This window comes from Symphalangus syndactylus, chromosome 13, assembly GCF_028878055.3.
Source record: "Symphalangus syndactylus isolate Jambi chromosome 13, NHGRI_mSymSyn1-v2.1_pri, whole genome shotgun sequence".
Taxonomy (NCBI): Eukaryota; Metazoa; Chordata; class Mammalia; order Primates; family Hylobatidae; genus Symphalangus; species Symphalangus syndactylus.
Genome location: NC_072435.2, coordinates 48,716,208 through 48,737,363, shown reverse-complemented (window position 1 = coordinate 48,737,363; position 21,156 = coordinate 48,716,208). Strand labels below are relative to the sequence as shown.

Below are 21,156 nucleotides of genomic sequence, written 5' to 3'. Positions count from 1 at the left end.
AAAATTGATGGCAGTCATCACTAAAGTAATAAAGAATTTAATCAAAGAGTGATTCAAAAATGGCAGAGCACCCAGCTATGGTTTGTAGTTTATGGTCTATGGAAGGGGTTTGACGGAAAGAGTTTTATAAGGTGCATAATGAAGAAAACCAAATTCAGTAATGGGTTATGTACAGTTACGTAGTATCTTTTTTTTTTTTTTTTCGAGACAGAATCTTGCTCTGTCACACAGGCTGGAGTGCAGTGGCGCGATCTTGGCTCACTGCAACCTCCGCCTCCTGGGTTCAAGTGATTCTCCTGCCTCAGCCTCCCAAGTAGCTGGGACTACAGGCGCGTGCCACCACACCCGGCTAATTTTTTGTTTTTTTTTTTAGTAGAGACGGGGTTTCACCATTTTAGCCAGGATGGTCTCGATCTCCTGACCTTGTGATCCCCCTGCTTCGGCCTCCCAAGGTGCTAGGATTACATGCGTGAGCCACCGCTCCCGGCAGTTTCTTAATTTGTACAATCAAGATGGAAATTTCCCGTTTATGTAATCAGAGGTTAATTGTAGTTTATAGCTGGTTAAGCCTGAATTTTGTTTCCCCCAATGTAGTAATTTACAAAAAAAAATGCACTTGAATTATTAATATTTTTTTCTTTCTTTTTTTGAGACGGAGTTTTGTTCTTGTTGCCCAGGCTGGAGTGCAGTAGCGCGATCTCAACTCAACGCAACCTCCGCCTACCAGGTTCAAGCGATTCTCCTGTCTCAGCCTCCCGAGTAGCTGGGATTACAGACATCCGCCACCACACCCGGCTAATTTTTGTGTTTTTAGCAGAGACGAGGTTTCTCCATTTTGGTCAGGCTCCTCTCGAACTCCCGAGGTCAGGTGATCTGCCCTCCTCCACCTCCCAAAGTGCTGGGATTACAGGCATGAGCCACTGCGTCTGGCCGAATTAGATTTTTTAAAAAGTAGATTATCAGGCCTGGCGCGGTGGCTTACACCTGTAATCCCAGCACTTTGGACCAACATGGAGAAACCCCATCTCTACTAAAAATACAAAAATTAGCCAGGCGTGGTGGCACATGCCTGTAATCCTAGCTACTGGTGGGCCTGAGGCAGGAGAATTGCTTGAACCTGGGAGACGGAGGTTGCGGTGAGCCGAGATCGCGCCATTGCACTCCAGTCTGGGCAACAAGACCGAAACTGTCTTTAGGAAAAAAAAAAAAAAAAAAAAAAAAAAGTAGGTATCAGGGACTAGAGCCACCTCAGTCTATTTGCCTGCCACTTAATTATTCTTAATTATTTTCACACTCCTCAGATGACTGATTTTTTTTCCCCTCCATTTTTTACAGGTATCTCAAGCAGAGTATTATGTCTACTCCCAAACCCCAATTCCTGCAGCCTAACTCTGGCTTGCAATAAAATACTAAACTTCCAGTTCATAATGTCAGTTTTCCCTCTCTGATTCACATTACTATTTGTCCTTAGTGTACATTTTGATACTGTATTTTAATTATTTTTTAACAAAGCATTGGATGGCACTTTTCATAATATTTGTTTTCTGTTTGTAAATATTTCCTATGAGAAGAAAGCAAAAAATAATCCCCTGACACTGTGTTGTAAAAAATCTTTGTACCGCTTTTTTTTTTTTCCTCCTAGCTCCACAGATTTTAGCAGAATGTTTTGATGTAAAGGTTTTCCTTTGGAAACTTTATGATGTGTTTTCAGCCATTCTTCAATTTTTCCCTGGTCCTGGGTCAGTACTGTCTGGGAATTAGCTAAAATACTCCCCATGGCTATGTCTGCTAGAGTGTCTGGTGAATATCAGCTCCTGGTCATTTTCTCCCATAGGACAGCCTGAGGTATGGAGTGTAGCCTTTCAACGAAGCAGGCGGATACCCTGGGGTTGAGAGGTCTCTCCTGGTATACGCTTCCCTTGAAAAGCTAACCCTTGAGACATTAAGATTGTCTTCACCCAACCCAGCTTCCATTTTTTGAAGACACATTGCTGGTCAGCCAATCAGATGCTGGTATTGCGGGGAAAACACTGAAGTAATTTCTGCCCCCTGTATTCTTTAAGAGAGCAGAGGCCGGGCGCGGTGGCTCACGCTTGTAATCCCAGCACTTTGGGAGGCCAAGGCGGGCGGATCGCGAGGTCAGGAGATCGAGACCACGGTGAAACCCCGTCTCTACTAAAAATACAAAAAAATTAGCCGGGCGTGGTGGCGGGCGCCTGTAGTCCCAGCTACTCGGAGAGGCTGAGGCAGGAGAATGGCGTGAACCTGGGAGGCGGAGCTTGCAGTGAGCCGAGATCGCGCCACTGCACTCCAGCCTGGGCAACAGAGCGAGACTCCGTCTCCAAAAAAAAAAAAGAGCAGAACAATAGTGAAATATAATGAAAAATTAGTGAAAGAAAAATAATGAGAATATGTGAAATCAAAAATAGCGTCCCAAATGACAAAAAAAAAAGTGACCCCAATGAGATGGTGTAAGAACTTGAAAAGTTCTTACCTGGGGCACTCACTGGGGCATAGTTCAGAGTCTCCTGAGAAGGGGTTATTGGGCACTTAAGTGAAGAGAATGGGGTGGGAGAATCTTAAGTGATTGGATGGCCTGACTTGACACATGAATCAGACACATCTGTACCTTGAAAAGATTTGTTCACTTATTTTGACCTCAGTTTTTTAACTGTAAATTGCATTTTGTTAGTAGGGATTGAAAGGTAAGAAAATACTTACCAAGGGCAAAAAAGAGATGAGTTTCAGAATAAAATTAATATTGAATTGTATATTCCATTTGTTAAAAATTTTCATTTACCTTTTTCCCAAAATGACTTTAGGAATTTTCTCTGGTGTGTTTTTTATGGTGGGGTGATTTTAAACAGAATTTTAAGGCTTGACTCTTCAAATGCTACCAAGGAAGAAAAATAGGGAAAATCTCTCTTCCATTCTGGCTTCAGAAAATGCACGCATTTCCACAAGAAAAGGTGGTAGGTAATTGGTGAGTTCCTTAGATTCATGAAAACATCAGTTCCTCCTTTTGCAGGGTAAATTTCTAACAGTGACTCTGTCTCTATTCTGTTACATTGCTATCTGAGTTTCATGCTAAATTTATGAGCTGGAACTTTGTACCTTCTAGAAATGTTCCCATATGACTAATTGTTTACTACATGATTTTTTTTTTTTTTTTTAATGGAGTTTCACTCTTGTTGCCCAGACTGGAGTGCAATGGCACAATCTCGGTTCACCGTAACCTCTGCCTCCCGGGTTCAAGTGATTCTCCTGCCTCAGCCTCCCAAGTATCTGGGATTACAGATATGTGCCACCACGCCTGATTAATTTTGTATTTTTAGTAGAGACGGGGGTTTCCCCATGTTGGCCATGATGGTCTCGAACTCCCAGCCTCGGGTGATCTGCCCGCCTCAGCCTCCCAAAGTGCTGGGATTACAGGCGTGAGCCACCGCGCCTGGCCTACTACATGATTTTTAATGGAAATAGTAAAATAATACATTTATTTTCTGAAAGGAATATATACTTTTGCTTCTCTTATTGAGATATAAAATGTAAGCACCTTAAAATTTCCTTCCCTTATATGAACACTGTGTTAGAGTAATTTCGCTGAATTTTTCAAACACTTACTTTCAAAAACCAAGTGAATAACTGACATGAAAATTAAAGCCTGAGCCCAGTGACTCTAAGCTAAGGCTAATACTGAGCCTGCAAAAGGAGGTTATTAAAGGATCACTTAGTTTTTTCTGGGGAGTCTTCTCTGCAGATATCCCAGTCTGCTCACCCCAGTCATGGAAGGAGACTTTATCCTGAGGGAAGCCATAGAGCCCTGGAAAGCTGGGGACCCACAGGCAGATGCAGTTAAGGTTAAGATGAAAGGGGATTGGGAGGGTCTTACTGAAGATGAAATTGTTATTGTTTTGAGATAGTTTCTGGACTTTGTAAAATAAAACAAAGTTAGATTTATGTTGAAAAAAGAATTGAATTCCAAAAGGGTATTGCAACAGGAGGAAGTACCAACTATAAGATCTTTAAGGATTGCTAAGTTTAGGCAGACAAGGGCCTTGTTTCATATGGAAGAGCAAACAATATTAGAGAGGAGGTCAGAGGGGATGGCAAATGGAGGGTGAAAGAAGGAGATTTTAGATCAGAGAATGTTTTACCCTGAAGTCATCATGTTCTTAGGAACTACATAAAATAGGGTTGTATGTTGACTCAGACTGAGGGTAGCTCAAAGTTCAGAAGCCTGTTGAAAGGAAATAAACTTAAGTAATGTTTGATTAAGAAATATTTTAGGTTGACCACTGAAAACAAATTCAGCTGATTTGTTTATTTATTTTTATTATTATTATTTTTTGAGACAGAGTCTCACTCTGTCGCCGAGGCTGGAGTGCAGTGGCGCGATCTTGACTCACTGCAACCTCCACCTCCCGGGTTCAAGCTATTCTCCTGCCTCAGCCTCCTGAGGAGCTGGGACTACAGGCATCTGCCACCACGCCTGGCTAATTTTTGTATTTTTAGTAGAGACCGTGTTTCACCATATTGGCCAGGCTGGTCTCGAACTCCTGACCTTTTGATCTGCCTGCCTCAGCCTCCCAAAGTGCTGGGATTATGGGTGTGAGCTACCGCGCCCGGCCCAATTTATTTATTTATTTTTTAATAAGAAAAAGGAGATAATGTGCAGAGTCTGTGTCTGGCTATGTGATAGGTAAGAAAAGAGAGCACCATCCAAGTCAAAATGGGAAGGGTGTTTCTTTCCAGAAACTGTTCTTGGAGCACAAAAAGAATGGAGAATTTTATTAATCACAGCTATTTACCAGGATTATCTATATGCTTTATCTTTCCCCACCTCTTTTCTTTCTTTCTTTTTTTTTTTTGTTTTTTTTTGAGATAGAGTTTTGCTCTTGTTGCCCAGGCTTAAGTGCAGTGGCACAATCTTGGCTCACCACAACCTCCACTTCCTGGGTTCGAGTGATTCTCCTGCCTCAGCCTCCTGAGTAGCTGGGATTACAGGCATGCGCCACCACGGCCAGCTAATTTTTTTGTATTTTTAGTAGAGACGAGGTTTCTTCATGTTGTTCAGGTGGGTCTCGAACTCCCAACCTCAGGTGATCGCCCACCTCGGCCTCCCAAAGTGCTGGGATTACAGGCGTGAGCCACCGTGCCCGGCCTCCCCATCTCTTTTCTTTGTCCTATACATTTCTTCCATTTAACTTTTCCTGGATTGTATCTTTTCTAATAAACTGATAAACTACACTGTTTTCCTGAGTTCTGTGACTAGCTCTATAAAATTATTGAATTTGAGGAATGTTATGAGAGTCCCCAATTTTTAAACAGTAGCTCAGAAGCAAAGATGGGCCCGTGGGGTTTGTGACTGGCTTTTACAGTAAGAACAATGTTGTGAGACTGGCCCTGAATCAGGGTGTGTGCTGACTCTGGATGGTGTCAGAATTCACACGTCAGACAGTGAGTTGGTGTTGGAGAATTGCTTGGTGTTTAGCAAACTCTCCAAATTTGGTTCCAGCTGAGAGATATCACAGAGGCCTGGTCCGGAATGGATCTCTGGGTTTCTGGGAATGGGAGGCTCTGCTTTTCTCTACACAGGCCGTCACACTGCCCATTACCCTGTGATTTCAGGTCTCCTCCAAGAGTGAGAGAGGATAAAAATTAGAGGAAAAAAGTTCTGATAACAGACTGCCTTTTTCTTTGTTTTTTTTTTTTAATTTAAGTTCTAGGACACATGTGCACAACGTGCAGGTTTGTTACATATGTATACATGTGTCATGTTGGTGTGCTGCACCCATTAACTCATCATTTACGTTAGGTATTTCTCCTAATGCTATCCCCCCACCCCATGAGAGGCCCCAGTGTGTGATGTTCCCCACCCTGTGTCCAAGTGTTCTCATTGTTCAATTCCCACCTATGAGTGAGAACATGTGAACAGACCGCCTTTTTCCACTGCTGCCATTACAGGATTCCCGCCTTCTTACAAGCATATCCACTAGACATTGACTTATCCACACCCCTCTTAGAACTAGGTAATACCCTCAGGAATTTCACTACAGCATTTTTGATCCTAGTGTTTCCTGCCAAATCTCACTCAAGTGTCTACAAGTCTTCTGGCATATCCCAACCCCCAGACGCTGAATCTGCAGCAGCAACCTGTTTTTTCCACCAACATGAGGTTCTGGACAACCTGTCCATAATATCATCTGCCACCATGAACCCAAAAATTAATCAGAGTAGAGCCGTACCTGGGCCACTATCTGTAGCACAAACCAGTCCTTCCACTTGCATTGCACTCTCTTTCACCATAGAGTTTTTTTGTTTTAACTTTTATTTTTGATTCAGGAGTACATGTGCAGGTTTGTTACATAGAGGAAATTGTGTCGGGGGGTTGGTGTGCAGATTATTTTGTCACTGAGGTATTAAGCACAGCACCACACAGGTATTATTTTTATGATCCTCTTTGTCTTCCACCCTTAACTAGAAGGGTGTCTGTTGTTCCCCTCTTTGTGTTCTTATTATTTAGCTCTTACTAATAAATGAGAGCATGCATTTGGTTTTCTCTTTCTGCATTAGTTTTCTAAGGATAATGGTCTCCAGCTCCATCTATGTGGCTGCAAATGACATAATCTTGTTCGCTTTTTATGGCAATGTAGTATTGCATGATGTTTATATACCATGTTTTGTTTTTACTAAATACCTTATTTTCTTTTTCTTTTCTTTTTTTTTTTTTTTTTTGAGATGGAGTCTCACTGTGTTGCCCAGGCTGGAGTGCAGTGGCGCAATCTCAGCTCAGCGCAAACTCCGCCTCCCGGGTTCCCACCATTCTCCTGCCTCAGCCTCCCGAGTAGCTGGGACTACAGGCGCCCGCCTCCGCGCCCGGCTAATTTTTTGTATTTTTAGTAGAAACGGGGTTTCACCATGTTAGCCAAGATGGTCTCGATCTCCTGACCTCGTGATCTGCCTGCCTCGGCCTCCCAAAGTGCTGGGGTTACAGGCGTGAGCCACTGCACCCGGCCACTTTATTTTATTTTTCGAAAATGGGTCTCTGTCACCCAGGCTGGAGTACAATGACATGATCTCGGCTTATTGCAGCCTCAAATTCCTGGGCTCAAGCAGTTCTTCTACTTCAGCCCCCTAACTAGCTGGGACTACAGGTGTGTGCCACCAAGCCCAGCTAATTTTTCTTCCTGTATTTTTTGTTGAGATAGGGTTTTGCCATGTTGTTTAGGGTGGTCTTGAACTCCTGAGCTCAGGCAATTTACCTGCCTCAGCCTCCCAGAGTGCTGGAACTACAGGCATGAGCCACCAAACCTTACCTATACCATGTTTTCTTTATCCAGTTTACCACTGATAGGTATTTAGGTTGATTCCATGTCTTTGCTATTGTGAATAGTGCTTCAGTGAACATGCATGTGCATGTGTCTTTATGACAGAATAATTTTTTTTTTTTTTTTTTTTTGGAGACGGAGTTTCGCTCTTTTTGCCCAGGCTGGAGTGCAATGGCGCGATCTCGGCTCACTGCAACCTCCGCCTTTCAGGTTCAAGTAATTCTCCTACCTCAGCCTCCCAAGTAGTTGGGATTACAGGCATGCACCACCACGCCCGGCTAATTTTGTATTTTTAGTAGAGACGGGGTTTCTCCATGTTGAGGCTGGTCTCGAACTCCTGACCTCAGGTGATCCGCCCACCTCAGCCTCCCAAAGTGCTGAGATTACAGGCATGAGCCACCGTACCCGGCCGACAGAATAATTTTTATTTCTTTGGGTATATACCCATTTATGAGGTTGCTGGGTCAAATGATAATTCTGTTTTTAGTTCTGTGAGGAATCGCCACACTGCTTTTCACAATGGTTGAACTAATTTACACTCCCAGCAGCAGCGCATGCCCTTTTCTCTGCAACTTTGCTAGCATCTGTTATTTTTTGACTTTGTAATAATAGCCATTTTGACTGATATGAGATGCTGTCTCATTGTGGTTTTTCTTTGCTTTTCTGTAGTGATGAGTATTTTTTTCATAGGCTTGTTAGCTACATATATATCTTATTTTGGAAAAAGTTTGCTCATGTTTTTTGTTTACTTTTTTTTTTTTTAATTGAGACGAAGCCTCACTCTGTCACCCGGGCTAAAGTGCAGTGGCATAATCTCAGCACACTGCAACCTTTGCCTCCTGGGTTCAAGTGATTCTCCTGCCTCAGCCTCCTGAGTGGATGGAATTACAGGCGCCCGCCACCACACCCAGCTAATTTTTTCATTTTTAGTAGAGATGAGGTTTAACCATGTTAGCCAGGCTGGTCTCAAACTCCTGACCTCAAGTGATCTTCCCTCCTTGGCGTCCCAAGATGCTGGGATTACAGGCATCAGCCTTTAATCTTACTCTTAGCCTTTTGTCTACTAGGTTTTAGTTTTGTTTTGTTTTTGAGAGGGAGTTGCACTCTTGTTGCCCAGGCTGGAGTGCAATGGCACAATCTCGGCACACTGCAACCTCTGCCTCGCGGGTTCAAGAGATTGTCCTGCCTCAGCCTCCCGAGAAGCTGAGATTACAGGTGCCCACCACCATGCCCAACTAATTGTGTTTTTAGTAGAGACTGGGTTTCACCCTGTTGGCCAGGCTGGTCTCGAACTCCTGACCTCAGGTGATACACACGCCTCAGCCTCCCAACGTGCTGGGCTTAACAGGCATGAGCCACAGTGCCTGGCTGCCTTTTGTTTACTTTTTAAGGAGGTCGTTTGTTTCTTGTAAACTTCAGTTTTTTATGGATTTTAGATATTAGACTTTGTCAAAAGCATAGTTTGCAAATATTTTCTTTTATTCTGTAAGTTGTGTGTTTACTCTGTTGATGATTTCCTTGCTGTGAAGAAGATATTTAATTTAATTAGGTCCCATTTGTCAGTTTTTGCTGTTGTTGCAATTGTTTTTGGTAATTTCATCATAAAATCTTAGTTCCCGTGTGTAAAATGGTATTTTCTAGGTTATCTTCAAGGGTTTCTTATAATTTCAAGTTTTACATTTAAGGCTTTAATTCATCTTGAGTTGATTTTTGTATATGATGTAAGGAAGGAGTCAGTTTCAATTTTCTACACAGTGCTAGGTGGTTATCCCAGCACCATTTATTAAATAGGGATTTCTTCCCACATTCCTCTTATTAGTTTTGTCAAAGATCAGATGGTTTTAGGTGTGTGGCATTATTTCTGGGCTCTCTATTCTGTTGCATTGGTCTGTGAGTCTGTTTCTTGTACCAGTATTATGTGGCTTTGGTTACTGTAGCCCTGTTGCATAGTTTGAAGTCAGGTAATGTAATGCCTCCAGCTTTGTTCTTTTTGCTTAGGATTGCCTTGGCTACTCAGGCTCTTTTTTGGTTCCACATGAATTTTAAAATAGTTTTTTATAGTTCTGTTAAAAATGTTTTTGGTAGTTTGATAAGAATAGCATTAAATCTGTTGTTTTTGGGTAGTATGGCCATTTTAATGATTTTGATTTTTCTACCTATGAGCATAAAATGGTTTTCCATTTATTTGTGTTATCTCTGACTTTTGTTTTCTTTTTCTTTCTTTCTTTTTTTTTTTTTTTTTTTTTGAGTCAGATCCTCACTCTGTCGCCTAGGCTGGAGTGCAATGGCACAATCTGGGCTCACTGCAACCTCTGTCTTCTGGGTCCAAGCGATTCTCCTGCCTCAGCCTCCTGAATAGCTGAGATTACAGGCACCCACCACCATGCCCAGCTCATTTTTGTATTTTTAGTAGAGATGGGGTTTCACCATGTTGGCCAGGCTGGTCTCTAACTCCTGACCTCAAATGATCTACCCGCCTCGGCATCCCAAAGTGCTGGGATTACAGGTGTAAGCCACCGTGCCTGGCCTATTTATAGTGTCTTTCATTTCACTAAATCGGAATGCTGCTATTATAGGACAAATAAACACAGATGATTTGGCCACCCAAAAACCATAATAGCTCTTTAGTTATCTATGTGGCAAGCTTAAATATATTCCAGTATATGAACAAAGTCAGATTATAAATCTTCATCAAAAAGTGCTGGTGGAAATTGTGAGATGTATTTCAATATGGAACCCCCATTCAATGGCTAGGAGATGAGAGAGCAGCAGAGATGGAAGAGAAACCTAAAATTCTGCTGAGAATATGCCCCTTTTCTTCATAATGCTCATGTTTCTCATGCTGAGAGTAGCTGTGTACTTTGCTTGTTGAGAGAGAAATTCTTTTTAAGATAATATTTTCTGGCTGACTTGATCAATCTTATATCTAAACTAAGTTTTTACTTAAGATGGTTTTAACTTCTTTTTTCCTCTCAGCATAATCTTGCTCAGACTGAGAGCTGGTTTACTATCCAGTGCTTTGGGTGTCTGCATTGTAAGTACAGACATTCCCTGATGTCTGTAAAAGAGGTGGGCTGTCACAGTGAGAACTTTTGGAGCTATCTCTGTCTGGACTCATGTTGGAAATCCAGCAGTGGTTTTTCCATGTCACCATTGTAAATAAAAACTGAGGCTGAATTACTGTTCCAATTTCCACTAATGTGAAGGTGCAGTTCTCCCCAGGAGGCCTGCAGGCTTTTCTCCTGCAGCTCAGGCTTCCCTCTCTGAGGTGACACTGGAGTGCTGCTGTGGCAGTTGTGGTTTACCTAAGATGTAAGCTTTCAGCTGTGAGCTCTGCCTTAATGGCAGATGGTAGGGGTCAAGAGAGGACACCAGCTAACAGGAGAGTGCAAGCAGGAGAGCTGTAGCCCCAGTGCTCAGGGAGTAGAGAGCCACTGCTTTAAAATGTGAATAGCCAAAAAGCACCCTATTTAACCATTTTTGTAGGAGATTGAGAGCCTACCTTCAGCAGGCACTTGGCTTCAAGTTGCAAAATTACCTCCTTTCATGAAGATATGAAAAGTTTATTTTGTCATTGAACATAACTGATTAGCCTACATGGCTAGCCTTTTCAATTACCAGGTGAATTTAGGAAGAACTATGTACGACATGGTGCTATAAATTTTTCTATTTGTTAACTAATTAAGGTGACCATCGTTTTGTCTTTGCAGTCTCTTAAGCAGACTGACTGTGATGCATGTCACGTTCAGGTTTAATTGTGTAATACAACAGTTTTATGTCTGTTCTATTATTGTGGAGTTTCTCCGGGGCTGAAGAAAATTTGTCTTTTATGTTTCAAAAAAACTCTAGAATTATCAGACATATTACAAAAATATAAGGTGCCACCCAAGCTTTAAGCTAGAGGAAACTTTCCCTCTCAGGCTATCATTCAACTCACAACTGTGCTGCAAAATGCATGCTGTCCCCTAAATATGCAGGCAGAATGGTTTCTCTGCCAATTTGGTATCTATATTCCTCCACAGTAACTTTTAGAGAGGCTAGATCAGAATCCTACAAACTTCACAGGGCAGCAAACAACCATTTTACCTTTTTCAATGACTCTTGTATCTTCAGATCTGAAACTGATTCACAGACCATGGGGCCTAGAAACCCAGTCACAGTAACGTGTGCATTGAATAGAGACGTACACGTGGGAATCTCTACTTCCTTTTTCTTCCTCTTGTTAAAATGCCCACCAATGTGCAGGGAACACCTGCCGCTACCCCATCCATTCAGGACCTAAAACTGCAACTTCAAATTCTGAATCCAGGTTTTCAGATTTGAGAAAAAAGAAAAACTTTCTTTCTGAGAGATGCAAGTCCTTTTAGTTGTCAAACTTACAGAGACATTAAAATGAGAGTAGAATTCTCTTTCTCTCTCTTTCTTTTTTTTTTTGAGACAGAATTTCGTTCTTGTTGCCCAGGCTGGAGTGCAGTGGTGCCATTTCAGCTCACTGCAACCCCCGCCTCCCGGGTTCAAGTGATTCTCCTGGCTCGGCCTCCCAAATAGCTAGGATTACAGGCATGTGCCACCATGCCAGGCTAATTTTGTATTTTAGTAGAGATGGGGTTTCTCCATGTTTGTCAGGCTGATCTTGAACTCCCAACCTCAGGTGATCCACCCGCCTCCCAAAGTGCTGGGATTACAGGCGCGAACTACCGCACCCTGCCCTCTTTTTGTTTTTTGAACTATGTATTCATCTTTTGAAGCTGTTCACTATTGCCACAAGTAGCTATGTATTAATAATGCCACACTGGACACTATAACTTGTACCTTAAAACTTAATGGTGTATATCCAATCAATAATCAATGTTATTCCTGTAAATAAATAAAAATTTCTGACAGACAACTTTGTATCAACTCGCTCTCTGTCCATCTTTTTTAGCCTTTACAAATCAACTTGTAATCACACTGCTAATCAAGTATATATTTCAGGCAACTTGAACATTTGCTCCCAGGTTACAGTTCTCAAGCTTGGCCCAAGTAAACTGTCAACTTATATCTATGTTTCCTCAGCTTTTTCCTAGGTAGACATATTATTTAGAATGTGCCAGAGCAGGCTGGGCGCAGTGGCTCACTCCTGTAATCCCAGCACTTTCGGAGGCCGAGGCGGACGGATCACAAGGTCAGGACTTCGAGACCAGCCTGGCCAATATGGTGAAACCCCGTCTCTACTAAAAATACAAAAATTGGGCCGGCTGCGGTGGCTCACACCTGTAATCCCAGCACTTTGGGAGGCCGAGGCGGGCGGATCACGAGGTCAGGAGATCGAGACCATCCTGGCTAAAACGGTGAAACCCCGTATTTACTAAAAATACAGAAAAATTAGCCGGGCGTAGTGGCGGGCGCCTGTAGTCCCAGCTACTTGGGAGGCTGAGGCAGGAGAATGGCATGAACCTGGGAGGCAGAGCTTGCAGTGAGCCGAGATTGCGCCACTGCACTCCAGCCTGGGCGACAGAGCAAGACTCCGTCTCAAAAAAAAAAAAAAAAAGTACAAAAATTAGCTGGGCATGGTGGCAGATGCCTGTAGTCATAGCTACTTGGGAGGCTGAGGCAGGAGAATCTCTTGAACCCAGGAGGTGGAGGTTGTAGTGAGCTGAGATCGGGCCACTGCACTCCAGCCTGGGAGACAGAGCCAGACTCTGTCTCAAAAAAAAAAAAAAAGAATGTGCCAGAGCAGCCTCTATGAGGGGATCTCTGCTTGCTCTAACACCCCCCCAAGGATGCAGAGCCATGTTGATCCCACCTGGAATCCGCACATAAGGTCTAGCCTATGCCTAAGATTTACAGGACAGGGCCGGACTTCGAATTGAGAATGTACAGAAGACATTTTCTGTATTGCGAGATGTCAACATAGACATCTTAAATCTTCCCTTTGAGAGTGTGGCTCTTTGAGCTTTTCAGATCTTCTCCAGTGACCTGTTACAGGTATGTGAGAGACTCCAGGTATAAATAAAATCTGAAGACAGGATCTGTAAGTATAAGCAGGCATCTTAGGAGTGAGAGATCAAGGCTACAGAGTATCCAGAGCCATGACCACAGCTATACCTACCTGTAAATTGTGATACTGGAGTAGAGTATTGTTACTTCTCTTACCCAAGAGCTAACAAATCAGGAGGGGTGATCTAAATTCTGGAGCTTAGCTAGGGCAGTTCCATTTTCTTTTTTTTTTTTTTCTTTGAGACGGAGTCTCACTCTGTCACCCAGGCTCACTGCCAGCTCCGCCTCCCGGGTTCACGCCATTCTCCTGCCTCAGCCTCTCCAAGTAGCTGGGACTACAGGCGCCCGCCACCACGCCCGGCTAATTTTTTGTATTTTTAGTAGAGACGGGGTTTCACCGTGGTCTCGATCTCCTGACCTCGGGATCCGCCCACCTCGGCCTCCCAAAGTGCTGGGATTACAAGCGTGAGCCACCGCGCCCGGCCTCCATTTTCTATTTATAATCAACCTGAGTCTCTTCTGCTTGACTTATCATTGGGTCATTAGCCCAGAGTCACTGGAAACCCTCTCACAATCACCTCGGCATCTTTGAGACATTTGAGGATGTCCAGAGCAGAACTGTTAGGCTGACATGAGTAGTTAATTCTACTTCTGTCTCAGTGTAAGAGAGATAAGTCATCCTGTGTTTGTTCCTACCCTCATACAAGAGATATCTTTGGTTGGTACCCAGATGAGAGTTTCTCCAATTTTTTGGTACTTGGGTGAAACACAAGAAGGAGGTCCTGAGACTCAAACAGGTAAACTAATAGCTTCCATTTCATATGGCCATTAAAAAAATAGATGGAGCAGTTATGGTCCCTACCACCCAGGAACTTAAAGTCTAGACTAGCAACTGGATACATGGTTGAATTAAACATCATCATATGGTTGGTACAATAAACAGATGTGTGCAGAAACACTTGGGCTTTATTTGGACTACTTTCTTTATATTCTTGTGACTTCTGTCATCACCTGAAGGGATGTTTATGAACAGAAGAATTGTTATTTCTTTTACTTTGGTAGAATACATATATTTTAATAAAATTACCCTAGGAACTAGTTTAAATTGCTTATTAGTACATGTCATAAAATTGACAGGACAGTAGCCAAAAAAATATTTAAATTACACAAACTCTGGGATTTAAATTTCTCTTAGGTAAGCTTAGCAAAAACAGAACTGGAAGTACACCTAGTAGCATAGAGAACAGAATTCTACATAGGGTCCACTCCCTGGCGCAGTTCTGTTTAGATCCACCATTTTCGGAGGCCTTGTTTAGGTCAGGTCCCACCATAGGGTCTTGCCTCACAGAACTGATTAAAAGAGATTGGAGTTTTGGCTGGTGAGTCCTGCTTCCTTTCTAGAGCTGGTGCTCACAATTTTCTGAAACTAAAAAGGTAAATGGAAAAGATTATATTTTTTAGGGTTCTAATTTTTTTGTTTTTTGAGACAGAGTCTTGCTCCGTCGCCCAGGCTGGAGTGCAGTGGCGGGATCTCTGCTCACTGCAAGCTCTGCCTCCCGGGTTGATGCCATTCTCCTGCCTTAGCCTCTCAAGTAGCTGGGACTACAGGCGCCTGCCACGGCTCCCGGCTAATTTTTTGTATTTTTAGTGGAGACGGGTTTCACCGTGTTAGCCAGGATGGTCTCGATCTCCTGACCTCGTGATCCGCCCGCCTCGGCCTCCTGAAGTGCTGGGATTACAGGCGTGAGCCACCGCGCCCGGCCTTAGGGTTCTAATTTTTAAATTTTTTATTAAAACCAGTGTTTGCAGAGACATTCCATTTAGTAACTTGTTTTCTATTCCTGCAGATCCAGTAGTTTCTCCGCAAGTCACAAATAAGTAAATATAAACAAAGTTAGAATTTTTAAAAAATTATATTAAACTCTTCTGTTTTCCTCTCATCTGTTTACATTTAGCGTTATTCTATACATTTTTAAAAAATCAATGACAGGGAAACAGAAGAAGAAATAAAACTGTTGGGCCCTGTATCTAAATCCTAGGAATTATGAAACACTTAATACCAACTCCCAGGGTGTTATGAGGATTAAGTCACATGATGTGTTATTCCCAGCACAGTGCTCTGTAACATACTCTTGAGCACATGGTACCTACTTAGTAAACATCGCACAGTGCAAGTGTACGTGTTGTTTTCCAAATGCAAACCTATTCAGACATTGCTGCCCTCTGTTTAGTTTGTAAACTTTAAAGAGCCAGGAAAAAATATACTACTTTATGATGGATACTGGTTGTCTTTATTTGTACCAGAAGTATTTGTGTTGTGACAAGAGTGCTGAGTGTAAGAGACTGTGAGCTGTGCCTGCTTTCTCTAACTAATGCTAATGTTGAGCCCAGAGTGTGCAACATCAGCATTGACAGGGAACTTGTTTAAAACACTCATTTATGGACCCTTTCAAAACATGCAGAATCACATTACATAGAGTGGGGCCAAAATTACCAAGTGATTTATAAGCTTGTTAAAGTTTCAGAGGCAATGCTTGGCTAAGTGGTTATGAGCCTAGGCTTCTAATTAAAATTACATGGTCTATTTGCAGAAATCTCCAGTTGTGCCCTCCCCACAGGTTCTATTTATTGTCCTGGAAGCATCCATGTTGTTTTAATTAAGGGCCTCCTGTGACTCTAAGGTGAGGCCAGAATCAAGTATGAGATGTTTAATGGGAGTTAAGTTCCACCTTTTCACTACACTAAAGGGTGGTCACTGGGCCTGTTCTGTTTGGGTTTGGTAGGGACAGGACAGTGTGGTCCATATTTCCATTTATGTAGCAAAAATTGCTCATGTCTGTGACAGGGGAGGGCACCTGAGGACAGGAAAGGAGAAACATTTTTAGCTCCATAGGGCAGCTCATTGTTCTGGAATCTCTTCTCTTATAAAGGAAAGAAATGGATGGTCTTGGTCCTTCTGCCTGTGGGTGTGGTGGTAGCAGGTAAGAAGGTAGTGGTGACACCTTTAAAGGCATATTCTCAAGATGCAGGTGTATAATTTGTCCAGAGAATCTTATCTGAGAAGGAATCCAAGAGAAAGAGGATAAAGAGAAAAAAAAATGGCTTTTTTTTCAGCTAAACATTTTTCAAATGAAGAGTCATGTCCACTCTGCCTCCTGGAATGCCATGCATTTAGTCCTTGCAAAACTTTACTTCTCTACTTGTGCTTTTCATCCCTAATGAGTTTGTTTTAACTACTTTTTAAAATTCTTATGATAGTCAAGAATCTTTGAAAAATAATTTCTTTCCTATATACCAGTGCCTTCTCTACATTCTCTACATCATGGATTTTTATATGCCATGCAGGACTCTAATGATGAATTTATGATCTGCAACGTTAAAAATGTGCCACTTGTGGCCAGGCACGGTGGCTGATACCTGTAATCCCAGCACTTTGGGAGGCCAAGGCAGGCAGATCAGGAGTTTGAGACTAGTCTGATCAACATTGGGAAACCTGTCTCTACTAAAAATACAAAAATTAGCCGGGCGTGGTGACACACGCCTGTAATCCCAGCTACTCAGGAGGCTGAGGCTGGAGAATTGCTTGAACCCGGGAGGTGCAGGTTGCAGTGAGCCGAGACGGTGCCATTGCACTCCAGCCTGGGTGTCAGAGCAAGACTCCGTCTCAAACAAACAAAAAAATGTTTCACTTGTGGTTGTTGAATATGGAAAGTTGTGGATACTCAAGATTCCTATTGGGGAAAAGCTGGGGTCCTTACGGAAAAAGTAGAACATGTAATGTTGAGGCTCCATCTGTGTTCTCCATTAGCTCTATGCAGAACAGCTTTAAGAAAATGCTTTTTAAAGGTAAGTTACAGTGGCTCACACCTGTAACCCCAGCACTTTGGGAGGCCAAGGCAGGTGGATCACCTGAGATCAGGAGTTCGAGACCAGCCTGGCCAGCATGCTGAAACCCTGTCTGTACTAAAAATACAAAAAATATCTAGGCTTGGTATGGGGCACGTGTAATCTCAGCTTCTCGGGAGGCTGAGGCAGGAGAATCACTTGAACCCGGGAGGTGGAGGTTGCAGTGAGGTGAGATCACACCATTGCACTCCCGCCTGGGCAACAGAGTGAGACTCCATCTCAAAAAAAAAAAAAAAGTTCTGAAAAAATGATTAGGAGATACCTGCTCTCTAGTGTGCTAAAGAAAGTCTGCTTGAAATGGCTATTAAAAATTACAAAAAATGGGAGTTATCTGTGTCCTGACATTTGCATAAACTGATGTTTCTTTATGGTTAAATTCAGATTATAATTTACTTTGGGGGAGCAATATCACAGCAGTAATGTTGTGTCCTTCTGTGTGCATCAGCACATCATAAAAATTTGTCCTACTGCAGTTGATGTTAATGATTGACTTGGTTAAAGAGCTCTCTGGGCTGGACGCGTGGCTCACGCCTGTAATCCCAGCACTTTGGGAGGCCGAGGTGGGTGGATCACAAGGTCAGGAGTTTGAGACCAGCCTAGCCAAGATGGTGAAACCCTGTGTCTACTAAAAATACAAAAAATAGCTGGGTGTGGTGGCACGCGCCTGTAGTCGCAGCTACCCGGGAGGCTGAGGCAGGAGAATCACTTGAATCCGGGAGGCAAAGGTTGCAGTGAGTCGAGATTGCGCCACTTTACTCTAGCCTTGGTGACAAGAGAGAAACTATCTAAAAAAAAAAAAATATATCTGACAGATTTTTTCACTATAGAGTTAACTATTTTTCTCCTCGTTATTAAGTATCTTTATGTAGCTGATGTGCACCAATGATCACATTTAATCTGGCACCTGCCTTTCTTAGATTTTCTCTGCATATATCTATCTTTGGAAAATGAGGGCTCTTGTCTTTGTTTGTAGGCCAGAAAAACTGGGAAAAATACAGGCTCCTCCACTTGCTGAATGTTTGACAAAAGATTCTTTTGGGGCCAAAAACAGGCATTACTGGTGAGCTTGTCAAATTCAGAAACTGAGACTTTATTCCAGATCTTCTAAAATAAATATGTGTAACAAGATCTCCAGTTAATTGTACACATTAAAATTTGAGAGGTGTCTTCTAACTCAACATGTCTTTTTGGTCTGAAAAATGTACAAGACTTAGTCTGTATGATTTAAAAATAGCACTAAAAAATGTACATGTTTGTTATCATGCCCTTAATTTTATACTTTCTTATCCAGAAAAGTATCCGTCTACGCTGGTGTTGTGGATCTTATGCCATTCTTTTTTCTCAGAGTTTGAGAATACATTAGAGAATATTTCTTTTTTTTTTTTTTTTTTTTTTTGAGACGGAGTCTAGCTCTGTCGCCCAGGCTGGAGTGCAGCAATCTCAGCTCACTGCAAGCTCCACCTCCCAGGTTCACACCATTCTCCTGCCTCAGCCTCCCAAGTAGCTGGGACTACAGGCACCCGCCACCATGCCCTGCTAATTTTTTGTATTTTTAGTAGAGACGGGGTTTCACCGTGTTAGCCAGGATGGTCTCGATCTCCTGACTTCTTGATCTGCCCCCTCGGCCTCCCAAAGCGCTGGGATTAGAGGGGTGAGCCACCATGCCTGGCTGAGAATATTTCTGTGTTGAAAATTATTTTATTGAATATGTTCAGTCATCCCTGTAAGTTAGAACCTGTTCTCTTTACTCTCTCATTTCACCTTGAGTCAAATTAAAAATTCTGCCCATGGCCCATTGGGAAATATATATGTATCTTTGTTGTGTTTTTCAGGGATCACTGACATTTAGGGATGTGACCATAGAATTCTCTCTGGAGGAGTGGCAATGCCTGGACACGGCTCAGCAGAATTTATATAGGGATGTTATGTTAGAGAACTACAGAAACCTGGTGTTCCTGGGTAAGGATGATTTTAATTAAACAATTCCTATTATATTCTATAGGTTTCATTTCTCTTTTCTGTAGAATGTGTTTTGGTGATTTATGCTTAGCATAAATAAGTTTCAGATACCTGTTTTCTGAAAACAGGGACTTGTAAGTGTAGAAAAGAATTTTTTTTTTTTTTTTTGAGACAGAGTTTCGCTCTTGTTGCCCAGGCTGTAGTGCAATGGCATGATCTCGGCTCAACACAACCTCCGCCTCCCAGGTTCAAGCAATTCTTCTGCCTCAGCCTCCCGAGTAGCTGGGATTACAGGCATGCACCACCACACCCGGCTAATTTTGTATTTTTAGCAGAGACAGGGTTTCTCCATGTTGAGGCTGGTCTCGAACTCCTGACCTCAGGTGATCCGCCTGCCTTGGCCTCTCAAAGTGCTGGGATTACAGGTGTGAGCCACCATGCCTGGCCAGAAAGGAATTTTTTAAAGATGTTTCATTTTTACCTGAACTTTCCACATTTCTGAGCAGATCTGCATTTTTCACTCTAGATTAGTGAAAACTGAAGAAATTAGTGGCATAAAATATAGTTGCCACACCTTAAAATCTCATTGTCACCACCAATTTTTGATTCAGTAGTACCAGGTAGTAAAATTAAGGGACTGTACAAATTGAAAATATTTTCTAAATATTTAGAAATTTATGTTATAAATTAGTATTGAGGGATCAATTTACTACAATATTCTATTACATTCTCTTTAATGAGCACATTATTTGGGGAATATGAGCAATATTTATGTTATTTATTTTCAATAAAACAGGTATTGCTGTCTCTAAGCTACACTTGATAACTTGTCTGAAGCAAGGGAAAGAGCCTTGGAATATGAAGAGACATGAGATGGTAACTAAACCCCCAGGTATGTGAGAGTGAATACAACAAACAACATGGATGAGAGCTCCAGAGGTCAAAGAGAAAGCCAGTTCTCAAAAGGTGACCTGGGAAGCTATGCTCCAAAGGAATTAGTTTCTGGGAAGACTGAGATTTTTTTAAATTTTGCTCTTACATAGGGCATCTTCTGTCTTATGCTTTAAAATTCTCTAAGGATTCTATTTTCGTTTTGATGATTTCCCTTCAAGTTTACAATGAGAGCCAAAGTCGTGTTCATGGCATATAAGGGACTCCACAATCTGACTGCTTTTCCATATTGGGGACACACAAATATCTGTATAGTTTGGAGAAACTGTGTTAAAAGAACCTGGCTCTTTTACCTCACACTTGCTCTATCTCTTACCATGTGATATGTCCAGTTTCTCTTCACTTTCCACTATGATCGTAAGCTTCCTGAGAACACACCAGAAAACAGATACTGGCATACACTTCTTGTACAGTCTGTTCAACTGTGAGCCAAATAAACTTTTTTCTGTTATAAATTATTTACTCTCAGATATTTCTCTGTATGTAAAATATTGCAGTCTATAATGTTATCTACATTTTCTGTTTTCTTTTTTTTTTGAGACGGAGTCTTGCTCTGTCACCCAAGCTGGAGTGCAGTGGCGCAATCTCGGCTCACTGCAAGCTCTGCCTCCCGGGTTCACGCCATTCTCCTGCCTCAGCCTCTCCGAGTAGCTGGGACTACAGGCGCCCGCCACCATGCCCGGCTAATTTTTTGTATTTTTTAGTAGAGACGGGGTTTCACCGTGGTCTCGATCTCCTGACCTCGTGATCCGCCCGCCTCGGCCTCCCAAAGTGCTGGGATTACAAGCGTGAGCCACCGCACCCGGCCACATTTTCTGTTTTCTTAATCTTTTATATGAATTTTATATTATTTATTATTGAAAATGGGATCTCAGTGTCTGCAACTGTTATGTTGCTATGTATTTCTTGCTTCATTTACCTTTGTCAATATTTATATATTTTGGAGCCCTGTTGTTATACATACCTGTACATATAAATATAATAGTTATAGATTCCTGGTAAATTGACCCATTTGATTGATAAATCTTTGTCT

The 21,156-nt window shown here is 42.2% G+C and overlaps 2 protein-coding genes across 3 annotated transcripts in view; one reads left to right on the top strand and one right to left on the bottom strand.

Moving 5' to 3' along the window:
* LOC129459809 (zinc finger protein 850-like) overlaps positions 1 to 21,156 on the bottom strand; it is a 283,509-nt gene that overhangs the window by 80,127 nt on the left and 182,226 nt on the right.
* LOC129459810 (zinc finger protein 729-like) overlaps positions 1 to 21,156 on the top strand; it is a 33,058-nt gene that overhangs the window by 721 nt on the left and 11,181 nt on the right. Inside the window, exons 1-3 of one of the 2 annotated variants that reach the window (XM_055237029.2) lie at positions 18,331 to 18,458; positions 19,046 to 19,172; positions 19,969 to 20,064. In XM_055237029.2, coding sequence (XP_055093004.1) covers positions 18,393 to 18,458; positions 19,046 to 19,172; positions 19,969 to 20,064 — 289 coding nt within the window. In that variant the 5' untranslated portion in view covers positions 18,331 to 18,392. Of the gene's footprint in view, positions 1 to 18,330; positions 18,459 to 19,045; positions 19,173 to 19,968; positions 20,065 to 21,156 lie in introns of those variants that run through there. The other variant, XM_055237028.2, reaches the window with a different exon arrangement.